The following is a 17,715-nucleotide window of genomic DNA, read 5'->3' on the forward strand; positions in this document are numbered from 1 at the left end:
TGCTATTGGCAATCATCTGAAGAAAAACAGGCATAAAATACTAAAATATAACATAAAACTCCTACTGACCCCTAAATTAAAAATATGAGCCCGCTTTTTATTCCGCTCTTTTTATCCCACATTAAAAGTAAGCAAACCAACATCATTTCGCCTAAAAGTTAATGGTAGTGTGACCCTAGATTATGTGGCTGGAACAAATAGTGTTTATCACAGATTTTGTCATCACAGTAAATGTCTCCCTCTGGACTAGCTGAGTCCACTGTACCTCTCGCTGTCTCGCTCAGACAGCAAACCGCATGCTCCGCTCCTTCCCCCAGCCTTCATTTGTTGACTGCCAACATTAAACATTTATCCTCTATTAGTTAAATCATCTTGGCAATCGCTGAGCTTGCTTAAGGGGCTACACAGCCCCCACATCCTCTCCTTAGCCAGCCCTGTTAAGAGCTTTACCTCCAAATTTGGCTGCTTTGTTATAAAAAAAACGGAAACAGTAGTGCACACCCTTTATGTATGATTAAGAGCTTTACATGTTTTAACATACATCTACTGCACATACTACAGGATTTCTGATGGTCAATAAATAACATTATTAAAAAATGTAAAGAAAATGAATTACATTATGCATTATATAACAATTACATAACAACTGATGTTTAAATGCATAATTTTAATATAACTAAATTATAATACTTTTAATATAACTAAATTTAAAGCTGTAAATTCAAACTATGCAAGATTTACATGTGCTTGGCAAGCGCTTTTCTTTCGAAATAAAATAAAATAAAATAAAAAATAAAATAATGCTATTGGCAATTATTTGAAAAAAAAATTAAATCCATAAATTCAAAATAAAACTAAATTAAAAAAACTATGCAAGCTTTACCTCTTTTTTGGCAAGCAATTTAAAAAAAAAAAATAGATTAAATAACAATGGGGGTTTAAATGCATCATTTTCAAAATAAATGATAAATTATTATATTTAAATTATAGCTAAATTAGCTAAATTATAATAATTTCAGTATGAATAAACTTAAAGCCATAAATTCAAACTTTGCAAGCTTTACCTCTGTTTGGGATGCGCCTTTGTTTAAAAAAAAAAAATATATATATATATAAAATAAATAAAAAATATTAAATAAAATAAAACTATTGCTAATTATCTAAAGAAAAAAAATAATAAAATCTGAAATAAATTAAATAAATTCAAAATAAAATAAAGTAAAAAAAACTATGCAAGCTTTACCTCAGTTTTCTAAAATAAAATAAAATAAAATAAAATAAAATAAAATAAAATAAAATAATGCTATTGGCAATTATCTGAAGAAAAACAGACATAATAAAATAAAATAAAATAAAATAAAATAAAATAAAATAAAATGCAATAAAATAAAATAATGCTGTTGGCAATTATTTGAAGAAAAACTGTTATAAAATTAAAAAAATAAAAATTTAAAAAAGCCATAAATTCAAAACAAAATAAAAAATTAAAATAAAATAAAATAAAATAAAGCCATAATTTTAAAATAAAATACATAAAAATAAATAAATATCCAAGTTTTAGCTCTGTTTGGCAACCACTTTTCTTTCAAAATAAAATAAAATAAAATAAAATAAAATAAAATAAAATAAAATAAAATAAAATAAAATAAAATAAAAAAAAAGTAAAAAAAAAACTATGCAAGCTTTACCTCAGTTTTCTTTCCCAATAAAATAAAATAAAACAAAAAATGCTATTAGCAAGCGTTTTTCTTTCAAAATAAAAATAAAAATAAAAATAAATAATAAAATACAATAAAATAATGCTATTGGCAATTATTTAAAGAAAAACTGTTATAAAATTAAATTTTTTTTTTTTTTAAAAAAGCCATAAATTAAAAAAAAAAAAATAAATAAATAAAATAAAATAAAATAAAATGCTACTGGCGATTATCTGAAGAAAAACAGAAAAAAAAAAAAAAACTAAACTAAACTAAACTAAACTAAACTAAAATAAAGCCATAAATTCAAAATAAAATTAAAAAACTGTGCAAGCTTTACCTCTGTTTGGCAAGTGCTTTTCTTCCAAAATATCCAACACCATGTAATCCTTTCAAAAAGCTTTACACGTGCAGCGTAGAGGAAATCCAATTAGTGTGCATAGATCAAGAGATACGTTAAAAAAACACTGTATAGGAGCAGAGCCTTATCTGATCGCTTCCTGAAAAGCAGCCAATCAGCAGCAGACTACAAGATTACCTTTACCCGACCCATTTTACTTAGACAAGCTTTTAAAATATCCTGTTTGTTATTCAGCAATGGATATATAATTGTGGACCAGTTCATTGCTATTTGGAAGAATCAGGAGGATTTCATATCAGCTATGTGAGTCTTACCAGCAATAATATCATCCATTTGTTCCAAGGCTGCTTCTAACATGTGACTTGCATCTGAGGCCATGGCGCCAGCCGTCTACTGCATCTGCTGGTTTGCTTCTCAGTGACCTGCAAAAATGTGTCATGCAATTATGCAACGTAATGAATAAAAGTCACAATTACAGCTGCTGGGAAAGTGCATTTCGAAATTGAGGGTGGAGTAGAAAAAATTAATCTTGTGTGTGAACCAATACTATGAATCTCAGCTGACAGCATGTAGCAGCTTGGTGTGTTTAAGACCGTTGCTGCCTTCCTGAGCTGTGATGTAGCTTGACATTACATAAACTCCCTTGAGCAACTGTGGTTTACAACAACATGTAAATACAAATCATACTGTCCACTATGACAAGGCTGTATTTAGAAAATGCCACCGGAAAGTTTTGTACATGTTTGTTTGCCAGCTCTCTGAAAGTATCAGCACAGAATGGTTTCCATATTAAGAGCTAGTATTTTCCCGAGCGTTAACCCCTGACTCTCTGCTGTGACGTATCCCGAGGCAGGTTGACTTTCTCCCTGTGGAACCTCAGTGATGGAGGGAAATTTGAGAATAATTAAGCCTGTCAGGGTCAAGTTTCACCCTATTGTCATGCCTTGTGGCATGTGTAATACGCACATTCACAGACAATATACTTAGGCACACATAAGCAAACACAAACACAGAGGCGGCTCTAAATTATGGAAGCCTGGTTCTGCCTCAGAGTAAACGTTTTTGCAGGTGAAATACAATAATTTCAACAGGAGCCCACCTAAGTGGAATTTTGTGTGAGGGCGAAGAATTTCCCCATGCATATTTCGCAATGGATTCAAGTTTATCACACGGGCTTGCCCCATTTATTTTTTATGCTAAATCTAGATAAGATGACTTACACTGACCAAAATTATAAACGCAACACTTGTGTTTTCTCCCCCATTTTTCATGAGCTGAACTCAAAATCTAAGACTTTTTCTATGTACACAAAAGGCCTATTTTTCTCAAATATTGTTCACAAATCTGTCTAAATTTGTGTTAGTGAGCACTTCTCCTTTGCCGAGATAATCCATCCACCTCACAGGTGTGACACATCAAGATGCTGATTATTGCACAGGTGTCCCTTAGGCTGGCCACAATAAAAGGCCACTCTAAAATGTGCAGTTTATACTATATTTGGGGGGTCCAAAAACCAGTCAGTATCTGGTGTGACCACCATTTGCCTCACACAGTGCAACACATCTCCTTTGCATAGAGTTGATCGGGATGTTGATTGTGGCCTGTGGAATGTTGGTCCACTCCTCTTCAATGGCTGTGCGAAGTTGCTGGATATTGGCAGCAACTGGAACATCGGCTGTCGTATACGCCGATCCAGAGCATCCCAAACATGCTCAGTGGGTGACATGTCCAGTGATTATGCTGGCCATGCAAGAACTAGGATGTTTTCAGCTTCATTGTGTACAGATCCTTGCAACATGGGGCCATGCATTATCATGCTGCAACATGAGGTGATGGTCATGGATGAATGGCACAACAATGGGCCTCAGGATCTCGTCACGGTATCTCTGTGCGTTTAAAATGCCATCAATAAAGTGTACCTGTGTTCGTTGCCCATACCATAACCCCACCGCCACCATGGGCCACTCGATCCACAACGCTGACATCAGCAAACCGCTCACACACACGACGCCATACACCCTGTCTGCCATCTACCCTGTACAGTGAAAACCGGATTCATTTGTGAAGAGAACACCTCTCCAAAGTGCCATTTTCAAAAATCTCAGTTTTCGAGTTTCGAATATGCCGGAATAGTGTGAACGACAGGCGTAACAGTAGCTCAAGTTATCCGTTTTAAAATGAAAACACACTAGTGTAATCGTAGCCTAAAATGGGGTCTGCAGCATTTTGAAAGTCTCTGTGTTTGAGGGTCGAAAACACCAGAGTAGTGTAAAGGACAGGCGTAACCGTAGCAAAAATCATGCGTTTTAAAAACAAAAATGCACTAGTGTAAACATAGCCTAAATCGGGGTCTGCAGCTTTTTCGAAAGACTCCATTTTTCGAGGGTCAAAAACTCCAGAGTAGTGTAAACGACAGGCGTAATCGTAACAATAGTCATGCATTTTAAAACGAAAACACACTAGTGGAAACATAGCCTAAAATGGGGTCTGCAGCGTTTTCGAAAATCTAGTTTTTTGAGGTTTGGATATGCCAGAGTAGTGTGAACGTCAGGTGTAATCGTAGCCTAAAATGGGGTCTGTAGCATTTTGAAAGTCCCAGTGTTTGAGGGTCGAAAATGCCAGAGTACTGTAAACGACAGGCGTAACTGTAGCAAAAGTTATGCGTTGTAAAACGAAAACGCACTAGTGGAGTAGTGCAAACAACAGGTGTAACCTCAGCAAAAGTCATGCATTTTAAAAATGAAAATGCACTAGTGTAAACATAGCCTAAATCAGGGTCTGCAGCGTTTTCGAAAGTCTCAGTTTTTCAAGGGTCAAAAATGCCGGAGTAGTGTAAAACGACAGGAGTAACCATAGCAAAAGTTATGCGTTTTAAAATAAAAAAATACTAGTGTAAATGTAGCCTAAAATGGAGTCTGCAGCATTTTCGAAAATCTTTGTTTTCAAGGTTCGAATATACTGAAGTAGTGTAAAATGACAGGTGTAACCATAGCAAAAATTCTTATAGAAGGTCAAGAACTGAATGGATTGCATTAGAAGGATGTCATACCACAGAAAGATTTCATATTTCATAAATGTCAGGCCACATCATGAACAGAACATTTAACCTACTTGTACTTGTGTAATTGGGCAGCATGGACACATGCCATTCGGGTGGAGGGTCACAAAAGACAACTGTCGAAGGCTAAAGAGGGCACGGCCCACAATGCTGTTCATTATGTAGCTTAATTTAGCCTCACACGACAAGAGAGTGTTGCCTCTGTTCAGGGCGTTGGGATCTTTCACTGCTGAAACAAAGTAATTGAAACACACAACAGCGCTATAATCACAACCCTGATAAGAATGTGAATACAAGCCTTCAGTAAAATGACAAGAAGAGATGAACGCAGCCTGGTGCTGTTCATTAATAGATAGCATACTTTTTAATAAAAGCAAAAATGGAAAATCCAGCACAACCTCAAGCATTGCACACACACCCTAGTTATTCGTGCAGATAAGGGTGTGTAGGCTTTCTGTCATGTGCTATCTGGCCTAAAAAAGGAGTCATGTCTTATTTGATCATGCTGATGAGGCTTTTTCATCCCTTTTTACTTATTATAAGGTGACGCAGTTCGTAGGGCATAGAAATACGCTTTTATTGCTTAAGTACGTCTTATGAAACAAGTTTTATCTTTTGCATTCCTGCCTCACGTCCAATAATCTGCAGTTTGTTAATTTCTGTTCTAACTAACTAATGTCCTGAGATTATTGAGAAATTTCAACCATTTTCAGATACCTGGCCTACTACAGAATACCAAGTGCTCTTCTCTGACTCACAAACTCAGCAATTTTTGTGTAGGCAGTTAAATCACATAATATTAACCACATCAGTTCTCCTGTGTCATCGGTTTCATACTGTTAAAACCTGACAAATCACTTCAAGAGTTTATTCCCATGCATTACATCTTCTGTGGTTTCGCTTTTTATTGCTCCACTGTGGACAATTTCCATTCACACGCTCCATCTGTGTATGCTTTTCCCCATGGTGTGTTTCACCTGGGCTCCATGCCAGTCGACTACAGTTAAAGCGCATTTATGTAGAACAGTATGTGAAGCAAATAACAGATTTCATCCCAAGACCTCATTAAACAAATCAAGTAGACCTTGCTAAGAATTTCGCTGGCAGCCACACAAATACTGAAGACTATGTAAAATAAAATACACTAAAGACGTCAAACTCATTCAAATTTGTTTGACAGAATCAGTACTAGATAGTGACTTTAACTTAGACTTTTAAGTGTAATATAATATACATTTCTAACGTTAGAATATATTAATAATAATAATTACTATATTAATATTGTGTTAATTACTATTTTATATATATATAGATATATATAGATATATAGATATAGATAGATAGATAGATAGATATTAGTATGTATGTGTAAATATATAGAATAAATAAATTACATGTAATATTAAAATATCATACATAATTATATTTAAAACAATATTTTCAGATTATAATATACAGTACATTACTAATAATCTATCATGTTTGTAATATTATATTAACACTATATTAACATAAAAACTACAATTATATATATATACATATATACACACACATTAAATTATAAGATAATAGATAATATTATATTATCATTAACATTAAACACTATACTCTTAGATTATAATATATTAAAAATAATTACTATATTAATATTAATGTTTGAATTACTTTTAATTATATATATATATATATATATATATACACATAAAGAATTATATTAAATACAATATAATCAGAATATAACATACAATACATTGCCTAATAATCTATCATGTTTGTAATATTATATTAATTATTAACAATATATTAATATAATGAAAACAAGATTTTTGGGATTATAATATATACTCTTAGATTAATAATACTAATATATAAATTATTAATAATATAATTAATATAACTATATATATATATATATATATATATATATATATATATATATATAATAATTATATTAAAACATTCTTAGATTATAATATACAATATATTATTAATAATATGATATATTTGTAATATTATATTCATAATTAACAATTAATAAACAAAGACAACAATGAATAAATTATAAATAAATATAAAAATAAATTATAAATAAATAAAAATAATATTGATATTGAACACTATATGCTTCCATTATAATATATTCACATTACTTACAATACTAATAATACTAATACTTAATTAATATTAATATATTAATTATTAGTAATTGATTATATATTTGTATTATTAGCAATAATATAACAATAATTAATATAGCAATTGTGTGTGTATATAAATGTGTGTGTATATATAATTCATTATATACATTTCTAACAATATATTAATAATATAAACAAATACAGCAATTATATTTAGCAATAAATAAATAAATAAATAAATAAATATATATATATATATATATAGTCCATCTGCACTATTTATTAATTACTTTATTATTTATTAACACAACAAGAAATTGTGTGTAATTGGAATTTCTGTCCATCCAAGTAGGGATAATTTTACAGAAATAACTTATAAGATGTTAACTTACTAAGATCCTCAAACAAATATTCCAATTGTTTGATTAACTGAATAGTAATGCAAGCTCTGAAATGTTTCACCAGTAAGTCAGTGTTTCTTCTATCAGTGTTGACACATTCCAACACAAGCCCCTCCCCTTAGTGTTCCTGATACGCCACCCGGAGTCAAGAGTTAGCGGGTGACTGAACGCCGATGCTATCTCAATAATGATTGGTGACATCACACACATCACATGTTGGACACTCTTCAAGTCCCCCACTGCTTACATCCTCTATATTTACAAAACCCTGATAAGCCAACACAAACAGAAACTTGTAAACGACAGGACCTTGAGTTACACAAAATGGCTCTTTCCACCCAAACCCAATGACTGCAGTCCGAATATTTCCGTTCACACTGTTTCTCACAGAGATAGCAAGGCCATCCAAACCACAGGTTATTCATGAGGAGGCTTTGATAGGGAAAACACAGATGTTTAATGAAATGTTTGAGCCTGATCCTATTCAACTGCAGCATCCCTCAGTCTACTAATATATAACAGCAATAGACTTAGATTGGACAAGAGTCATATCTAAAGACCAGACAGACTTGCCGGTGGGCTTTTTCTACTTGGGTCAGTAACCAAGCACGCAGAATACCATAGTATTTTCACGGCTCTTGCAAGCACCACTCCCATTTTCAAACAGCAACACTATATATACACTAGACGTAGGTATAGTGTAATCTCCTGTGAGAAGTGACAAACACAGCAGTGCAGTGGAGAGAGCAAAATCACTTCAGAAGGCCTTTATTAGCCCTCTGGAGCCATGTTAAGTACTTTTTATAATGGATGGATGCACTTTTTTGGACTTCAAAATCTCAACACCCATTCAGCACTATTATAAAATATACTGCATAACTCCGATTGTATTCGTCTGAAAGAAGAAAGGATGGCTTGGACACCTAAGATGGCTTGAGTGTGAATAAATTATGGGGAAATTTGACTTTTTTAGGTGAACTATCCCTTTATGTAAGTCTTTTTTCAAGGTGAAATATGACCTGGATTTGTTTTCGAGAGATTCACCTAGACAGACTCATCAGTCTAGTGCTGTTTGCTTTCCTTTGACATGTGACAGGTTTTGACAATACTCGAGTATTTGCTCTGGATATCACTTACAAGCAGACACTTCAACAATCTATATAGATCTTTTGGATCCAAAACCCTTTTGATATATTGTGCAACCATACAAGCAGACTAATTCTCTTATTGTGTTTTAACAAGCTACTGATAATCATCATGGAATTCAAAAACTGTCAGAGACTGTGAACCCAGTGTCTGGTGCCAAAAAGCAAACTGTGGTGTTAGAACAACTGTTCTACTTAATTTACTCCAGGATGTTTAGATTAGCAAACAGAAGCTACTGTGGAAAGTCCCTGTATTTTAGAGCTATGCTGCAGTTAATGATGAACAGGCTCATCCAAGATTATCCCTTACTAAAATGGGAAAACTGTGACCATGAACATGTTTGGGACGGATGCACTAATGAGTTTGAGTAATCATTAGTAAACCTCGATGAATAGTAAATGAGACATCGAGACTTTTATCCAGGCTATCACTTATTTACCTCTAAATTTGCTGTATTGACAGCATTTTATATAAATCATTTTATCTGTGCCGCGATTAAGCATTTTTATGGTTATCGGTATCGGTTATTTTCAAAACCGATTTGATGATAAAATAAGTTAAAAGCATTTAAAAAAGTTTTGGTCAGAGCCTGTGTTATTCTTAATTTTGCATTAATTTTTAATTTTACACCAGACATTTATATCGGTTCAAAATATCGGTTATCGGTCTGCTTGATCTGTAATAATCGGTATTGCCATCAGCCCAGAAAAGTACATATTGGTCAACCCCTAAAAAATTACCTATACATTTGAGGAAAGTCTTATTTTCTTCCTTTAATTACAGTTATCTTACTGTAAAAGCAGTTCCCATGAATTGTTCAAATCTTATTGTACACTGTTGTTAGAAAGTTTGGGGTCAGTATAGTTTATTTATTATTGTAATATTTTAAAAATTAATACTTTCATTCAGCGAGGATGAATTAGATTGATCAAAAGTGACTGAATGCATTTACAATGTTACAAAAGATTTCCATTGTTTGAAACAAGCTGTTCTTTCAAGAAATGTATAAAAACAATTCTCAAAAAAAAAAAAAAAAGTAAAAATAATAAATAAATAAATATAATAAGTAAAGCAAAGTAAAATAAAATAAAAAGCAGCAGAACTGTTTTCAACATTGATAATAATAAGAAATGTCAGTAAAGACTGGAGTAATGATGCTAAAAATTTAGCTTTACCATCACAGAAATATTACATTTTCAAATATATTCAAGTACAAAACACAAATATAAACGTACAATAAAATGTCATAATATTACTGTACATTTGATCAAATAAAGGCAGCCTTGGTAAGCATAAGAGACTTTGAAAAACAAAAAAAATCTTACTGACCCCAAACTTTTGAAGAGTAGTGTATGTAAAAACCACAACAAATTCCTCGTGTGTTTGCGCACACTTGGCGAATAAAGCTAATTCTTATTCTGATTCTGATTCTGATAAAATATTATATTACAATGTTATGTGACCCTGGACCACAAAACAAGGCTTCAGTAGCACAGGTATATTTGTAGCAATAGCCAACAATACATTGTATGGGTCAAAAAAATTGGCCCTTATGACTGGTTTTGTTGTCCAGCTTCACACGTTACATTAATACATATATGGTATATTAAGTATTATTTAAAAAATGCTGTTCTGACTGTGGTCTTATTTGAAACCTAAAAACCTGTTTCATTTCAACTGTAATTAAATTGCCTTGAAGCCACTGAAGTATTTTCCATCCATATTGTTTAAAAATTCCCACTATGTACAGTAAAAGCAAAAGCAACACATACTGTATGCAGCCTTGGGCAGAAATACTGCAGGGGGAGGAAGTGGCATCAGCATTAGGTGTCAGACCAATAAACCCAGCACGTCAACACAGCTTAATATGAGAACATCAAAGGCAGCAGTCCTCAAACAGCTTAACCGTCCCCACTCAGCACTCTGTATTAAACCATCCCGACACGCGTGTGTGTTCAGTAAGCAGCTGACGGGCTGACATATCGTGTGGGCATCATGCATCCCTTGGTTAAAAGCAATAACATGGCAGAAAGGTGACCTGTAGCGCAGTTCAAAAACAGCGGCTGACACAAGGCCTCATTGTTGTGGGATCTGTACGCTTTGTGTGACGGCAGACAATGAGACGACTATTTATGCCATGGTACAAGCAAGTTTAGGCTCCGCGGTGAGCTCTACCTTCTCGATACAGGTTGCTTTTCATACATGTTAAGTCATTCACAACAAACCTGGTTCAAATAACAAGGAGATAGAGTTGCAACACCGTATGACTACACTGAAAAAAAAAAAGGTGTACAGTAGATTTCCCTTAAAACAAATTTCACTTGTTTGAAAATTTTACAAAGAATCAGTAGATATGGAGAACAAAATCTGCAAATATTTGGTGTGGATTTCTCTTGAAACAATTTTCACTCATAAATTATTTAAAAAATTGAAAAAGAATTGATATGGTGGCCCAAACCTCCAAAAATTTGGTGTAGATTTGGGTAGTGGTTGTATAGAATCATGCATGAGATGATGGGATCTAAGACCGGCCAGGGAGCCCCCACCAAGGACAAGAACAGTACGCCTGTGCTAACGCGGGATGAACAAAAGAGACAATGGGTCAAATACTTTAAAGAGACGCTCAATCAGCCGTCCCCACCGACCACCCTCCTGGACAACCTGCTGACACCAGCAGATAACCTACACGTTGAGGTAAGGCTGATTACGGTGGTAGAGACGATACAGGCACTCAAAAACGGCAAAGCCATGGGGCTGGACAAAATTGCACCCGATAGGGTCAAGTACAGACACCGAGACGTGGCCAGGGAACTCATGCACTTACTGAATGCTTCTTGGGCACAAGCCAAAGTTCCCTACATGTGGAGAAGAGGAGTCAGTGTCTGCCTTCCAAAGAAAGGCAACCTCTTGGACTGCAACAACTGGCGAGGAATCACCCTGTTTTTCGTGCTCAGGAAAGTGCTCTGCGTGGTCCTTCTATGATGTCTGCGCCAGGCCGTCAACGCATGGCTCTATGAAAAACAAACAGGATTTTTTGCTGAACGGTCCTGCTGACACCAGCGGATGACCTACACGTCAAAGTAAGGCTGATTACAGTGGCGGAGATGACAGCAGCAATTCGGGCACTCAAAAACGGCAAAGCTGCAGGGCTGGACAAAATCGGGCCCAAGATGGTCAGGTACAGGGACCGAGACATAGCCAGGGAGCTCATGCACTTATTGAATGCTTGTTAGGCACAAGGCAAAGTTCCTGACACGTGGGGAAAAATAATTATCGTCCACCTCCCAAAGAAGGGCAACCTCTTGGTCTGCAACAGCTGGCGAGGAATCACCCTGCTGTCTGTGCCTGGTATAGTGCTCTGCATGGTCCTTCTACGACTTCTGCGCTAGGCTGTCAATGCATGGCTCCGTGATGAACAAGCTGGATTCTGTACCGGACGGCCCTGCTGACAACACCAGATGACCTACACGTCGAGATAAGGCTGATTACGGTGGCGGAGATGACAGCGGTGATACGGGCACTCAAAAATGGCAAAGCCGCAGGGCTGGATGAAATCGCGTCCAAGACTGTCAAGTACGGAGGCCGAGATATGGCCAGGTAAGTCATGCACTTACTGAATGCTTGTTGGGTGCAACCCAAAGTTCCCAATGCATAGAGAAAAGGAGTCATCGTCCACCTCCCAAAGAAAGGGCAACCTCTTGGACTGCAACAACTGGCGAGGAATCACCCTGCTGTCCGTGCCCGGAAAAGTGCTCTGCATGGTCCTTCTACATATCAACGCATCGCTCTGCGAAGAACAAGCCGGATTCTGTGCTGGACGGTCCTGCTGACACCAGCGGATGACCTACACATTGAGGTAAGGCTGATTACAGTGGCGGAGATGACAGCAGTGATATGGGCACTCAAAAACGGCAAAGCCGTGGGGCCAGACGAGGCCATCTGCACCAGGCTATCAACACATGGCTTCGTGAAGAACAAGCCGGATTCCATGCCGGACGGTCCTGCAGCAAGCAAATACTCATCCTATGAGCCATCATCGAACTGAGTTTGGAATATCAGCAGTGGCTCTCGATAAATTTTTTTATCGACTTTACCAAAGCTTTTGACAGCATCCACCGTGAGAAGTTTGCCCAAATGTATGGTATCTCATGCAAATTTACCGACCTGTTCCGCGACCTCTACTGTGCCTCGAGCTACTGTGTTCGGACCGAAAACAATGTCACCGTTTTTTTCCCCTATCAAGACTAGGGTCAGACAAGGAGGTCGATCAATTTACCTATTTGGGCAGCGTCATTTTGGCAGATGGTGGCGTAGACCGCAATGCTGTCTACTGTATACCGCTATTTATGCTTCTGAAATGTGGAAGATGATGGCCAAATCCATCCGGCGCCTTAATACGTTCCACCAATGTTGCCTGACATGCATCCTGAAGATCACATATCGAGATCGGGTGACCAATGAAGAAGTGCTTCACCGGACGTCAAAAATTGTCTGCATGCGAACGGGGTGCATGGCTGTCCCCGAGCCCTCCTGATGACGAAAATTACATAATGCGGACGGTGCACAGCGTGGAGTGGTTTTCCCTTGAAATAATTTTCACTCATAAATTGTTAAAAAAAATTCACAAAGAATTAATAGATATGGAGGACCAAACCTGCAAACATTTGGTGTAGACTGCCCTTGAAACTATATTCACTCATAAACTGTAAGGTAATTTCACAAATAATTACAAAAATATGGAGGACCAAACCTGCAAAAATTAAAAATAAATAAACAAACAAACAAATGAATGAATGTAATAATAGTAAACTAAATAAAGAAATAAATTACTTGCTAAAAAAAATACAATTATTTTTTATTTCAATTTAGTCCTGAACTTATTTTTGTATTACTTTCCCACTGTTTAGGCCTATTATCTTATTTATTTTAATTATAATTTTTCTATCTATCTATCTATCTATCTATCTCTACATATATATGCTTTAGGCATCCACACATTTAATTACACACAACATTTTAAAGTATACAAAGAATGAAACAGTATTTTCTTGTATAAAGTACTTCAACAGTCTCCTAGAAATATTTTTTTACAGTGCATTTTTTACACCACAGGCAGAGCAGCGTGATCATCAAGCAGAAAACCAAGAGGAAGCTTCGTCGCATTAATAAAGAAGTTTCCACATAACACTTCCACACACATTAACATCAGAATGTCCAAGAGATCAAAACAGCTCTGATGTTACACGCATGGACCAACGTACTCAGAATGATTCATGGCTCGGTGTAGGCGGTTGTAAGTTCGATTCGGGCTCAACCCCTGGCCGGCCCCGAGCTCTACTCACCGGAGCGGATGCGTTGTGGCAGCTGGCTTGAATGCTGCACTCCTCCGCAGTAACAAGAGAAATGTCAGTCTTGAGCAGGTGCATTCGACTGTGGTACCGAGGCCTGCGAAAATGTCAGCGAGCCGCTCGGCACAGGAAAGCCCTGCTCACGGGGCAAAACGTCATGGCTCCGGCCTACAGGTCCCTGACATCAATACCACCCAATGCATATTGCATGGGATCTCCATCGCTCTCTACCTCAGTCAGCAGTTTGAGGTTCAGATGCCAAAAGCAGACGTTCAAGAACCGGAATGTCAAGGAAATCATTTGGGTACAGTGTTTGTTCAAAATGCAACTGGGAATTGCATCTCAGTTCCTAAACCTAGACAACGGATATCATAGAGTGACAAGCGAATCATGTAAACAGCTCAAAGAGTGACAGCTGAAGTAAGTGATGGACACTTTCAGATGCTCATTAAACTGCATTTAACTTTCAAGCCTCCAAAGACCCTCAGAAAACAAAAACGCATGGATTGCTTTGCAGTGTGTAGGACAGTTCAATCAAAAATGAAAATTTTGTCATTATTTAAGTCGTTCCCAACCTGTATGATTTTCTTTCTTTCATCCAACATAAAAAAAAGGTTTTGAGAAATATCTCAGTATATTTTTGTCCATACAATGAAAGCCTTTCGGGTCCGGAGTTGATTTGGTCTTCCTTGACTTTCATTGTGTGGACAATAAATATTCTACTTCTTTTGCAGAAGAAAGAACGTCGAACAGGTTTGAAACGACATGAAGGTGAGAAAATAATGACTTTTTAATTTTTGGGTGAACTTTTAACTACTTCCTAGCTGACAAAAATACGTTAGAAGAACATTTTGCGAAAGTTATGAAAACATTGTTTCTGAATGTTCTATGAACGTTTAAAATGTCCAGTTTTTTTAAAAATGATTTAAACGTTTGTGAACATTCCATTATAAAGGAACGTTCCATTTTAAACATCATAGAATGTTATTTTAAACATTCTGAAACAAGTATTTTAAAAAAAAATCATGTTCTATGAACAATGTATAAATAATGTTTTTGTTCTAACGTTTCCAAGAACATTATTAAACATTCTTTTGACATTACTGTAAGAACAGTTGTTCATAACTTCAAGAGAACCTTGCCAGAACGTTCCCTGTCAGCGGTGTTGATCTCAGTGAGAAAACAGGTACAAATTTCCAATGATTATTCTGGGAACAAAACGGTTGTGGTAAAACTGGTCAATCAGGACATGTATGTGCAGCTCTATGAAAATAAGTTCATGGTAATCACACAGTAGAAGGGCCTGAGGGCTCTGTGTATGTTCACAACAACCATACGAATGCTCTCCTTCACCTGTTCTCATACACTACTACTCCTGCCACCACTAATAATAAACAAAAAAACAACCAAAAATCAACCTCTTGTTTTTAATTCACTCTGACAGAAAATGATCAAACTGCTAAGATACTAAGAACTGCTAATCTGTAAGTGATATTCACTGATCTTCCTCAAAATCTCAAAAAGTGAAGATCAGAGAAATGGAGAATGAAGTCAAAGGTTATGAAGACTGTAAAGGCCTGCATATTTTTAACCATAAACAGCTACACATTGCAACATCTAAAATTCATCCATAAGATATTAAACTCAATTTCTAAATGCTTTAATTTGGCAATCATTCTGCGATGGTGTCATCAAAGAGCAATACAATTGCATGCTGTTTTCACAAGCCAGGGGAAGTGGACAAAGAAAAAAGCCTTTATCCTATTTTCCTAAGCACATGATCTTCACAGACAGCTTTGTTGAACCCCACAGTCATTACCAAGTGAAATCTCCATTGCAGCACATAGTGTGGCTGCTCACTGAGCCCACTGGGGTCAGGACTGAAGGAAGGGGCTTTATATACTATAATAAAAACTGGCAGTAAAACAAACACATACAATAGTAACAGGCAGAGACAAGAACTGTAATAGGCTTCACTGCAAAACAAATAGCAGAATACTATAAGAATATGCATTCAGATAATGGCTCATCTGAGATATGGAGTTCATCCTACACTGTATGACCCAGTTATCTACTGTACCAAGATCCTTCAGGATTTGACAGAGCGATCACAGCTGAGTTTAAGTTTCTGGTCAGTGATTATTCCTCTTTGGTTATCATAGTACAGCATAGTGGTGTGCAAATAATGTAAATAAATAGCAGTGGATATTTATGCCACTATATTATATATTTTTGCATTAGCTATAACGTTAAAGTGTATCTATATATCTATATATACATTTTTTTTCATTATTATGTTTATATATACATACTATATATACTTCTATATTATTAATATTTAACTTTTTTGACATATACATTATAATGCAATTTTTATTCATACTAGGCAAAATTCTGATTCTATATTATACACACAAGTACTCCAATATATATATATATATATATATATATATATATATATATTACAATGCCAGTAGTTATAAATTAACTTGATTTTAAATACATTTTTTACTGCACCTAAACTTTCTTGATATTTTGTATGATACTACACATGGGAAAGACTACTCAGTACTGCTTAAAATGAATAAAAAGTTGTTCTTTACCAAAAAAGCAATACTTACAGGATGTTTTTTTTAAAATTCAACTCACCTGTAGTATTTGAAATCCCGACTGATTTTAAATCCTCCTGTTGTGAGTTGTCGTCCCGCTCCTGTGTTATCATCGAACTGCGCTGCTCCATATAATAAAGCCATACGAGGTACATTTCCTCTGACCAATCACCTGTCATGTGCTGTAGGAGGCGGGTCTTATCGCGAAACGATTTCCATATTATGTGCAAATAAACTAAACACTCATTACAATGCGTTGAAAGTATAGTGGAACTCTTTTAATTTAGCACCGGTAGTGAGGGGGTAATATTTTAAGAAGCACAAGAGCGGTAAAACAGACTTTCTTCTTTAGTTTCCTCACGTGTTTTGTTACTAATAAACGATACAATAAGGTTATAAAGTACATATTTGAATACGTTGTGTTGCAGTGTCGCCTTTGTCTTCAAATATGCTCCGTTACAACTAGTGACCGCCTGTTCAGGTGGTTCTGGAAACCTGTGGAGAATAGCAGCGCCATCTTCTGTGCAAGCCGTTCAAGTTCATAAATACAGAAAGGATGTACAAGTGCGCATGCGCAAAACAACAGGGCCGTTTAGCCGCGCAGGTACACGCTAGGAAGTCCATAACAAAATTTGAAGAGAACAAAAGCATATGTGACCCTGGATCACAAAACCAGTCATAAGGGTCAATTTTTCAAAATTGAGATTTATGCATCATCTGAAAGCTGAATAAATAAGCTTTCCACTGATGTATGGTTTGTTAGGATAGGACAATATTTGGTCAAGATACAACTGTTTGAAAACCTGGAGTCTAAGGGTGCAAAAAAATCAAAATACTGAGAAAATTGACTTTAAGGTTGTCCAAATGAAGTTCTTAACAATGTATATTACTAATCAAAAATTAAGTTTTCATATATTTACAGTAGGAATTTTACTAAATATCTTCATGGAACATGAT

At 35.7% G+C, this 17,715-nt stretch overlaps 1 protein-coding gene across 11 annotated transcripts in view; it reads right to left on the reverse strand.

The window, feature by feature from the left end:
* Positions 1-17,190, reverse strand: part of ppfibp2b (PPFIA binding protein 2b) — a 79,064-nt gene extending 61,874 nt beyond the window's left edge. For 3 of the 11 annotated variants that reach the window (XM_051100048.1, XM_051100038.1, XM_051100043.1), the window contains exons 1-2: positions 16,799-17,190; positions 2,373-2,480 (exon numbers count right to left, since the gene is read on the reverse strand). In XM_051100048.1, the coding sequence (XP_050956005.1) occupies positions 2,373-2,436 (64 nt within the window). In that variant the 5' untranslated portion in view covers positions 2,437-2,480; positions 16,799-17,190. Of the gene's footprint in view, positions 1-2,372; positions 2,481-14,143; positions 14,264-16,798 lie in introns of those variants that run through there. The other 8 variants (XM_051100042.1, XM_051100046.1, XM_051100041.1 and 5 more) reach the window with 5 other exon arrangements.
* Between the last annotated feature and the right edge of the window lie 525 nt (positions 17,191-17,715).

The sequence above is a fragment of the Labeo rohita genome, chromosome 25, assembly GCF_022985175.1.
Source record: "Labeo rohita strain BAU-BD-2019 chromosome 25, IGBB_LRoh.1.0, whole genome shotgun sequence".
Classification (NCBI taxonomy): domain Eukaryota; kingdom Metazoa; phylum Chordata; class Actinopteri; order Cypriniformes; family Cyprinidae; genus Labeo; species Labeo rohita.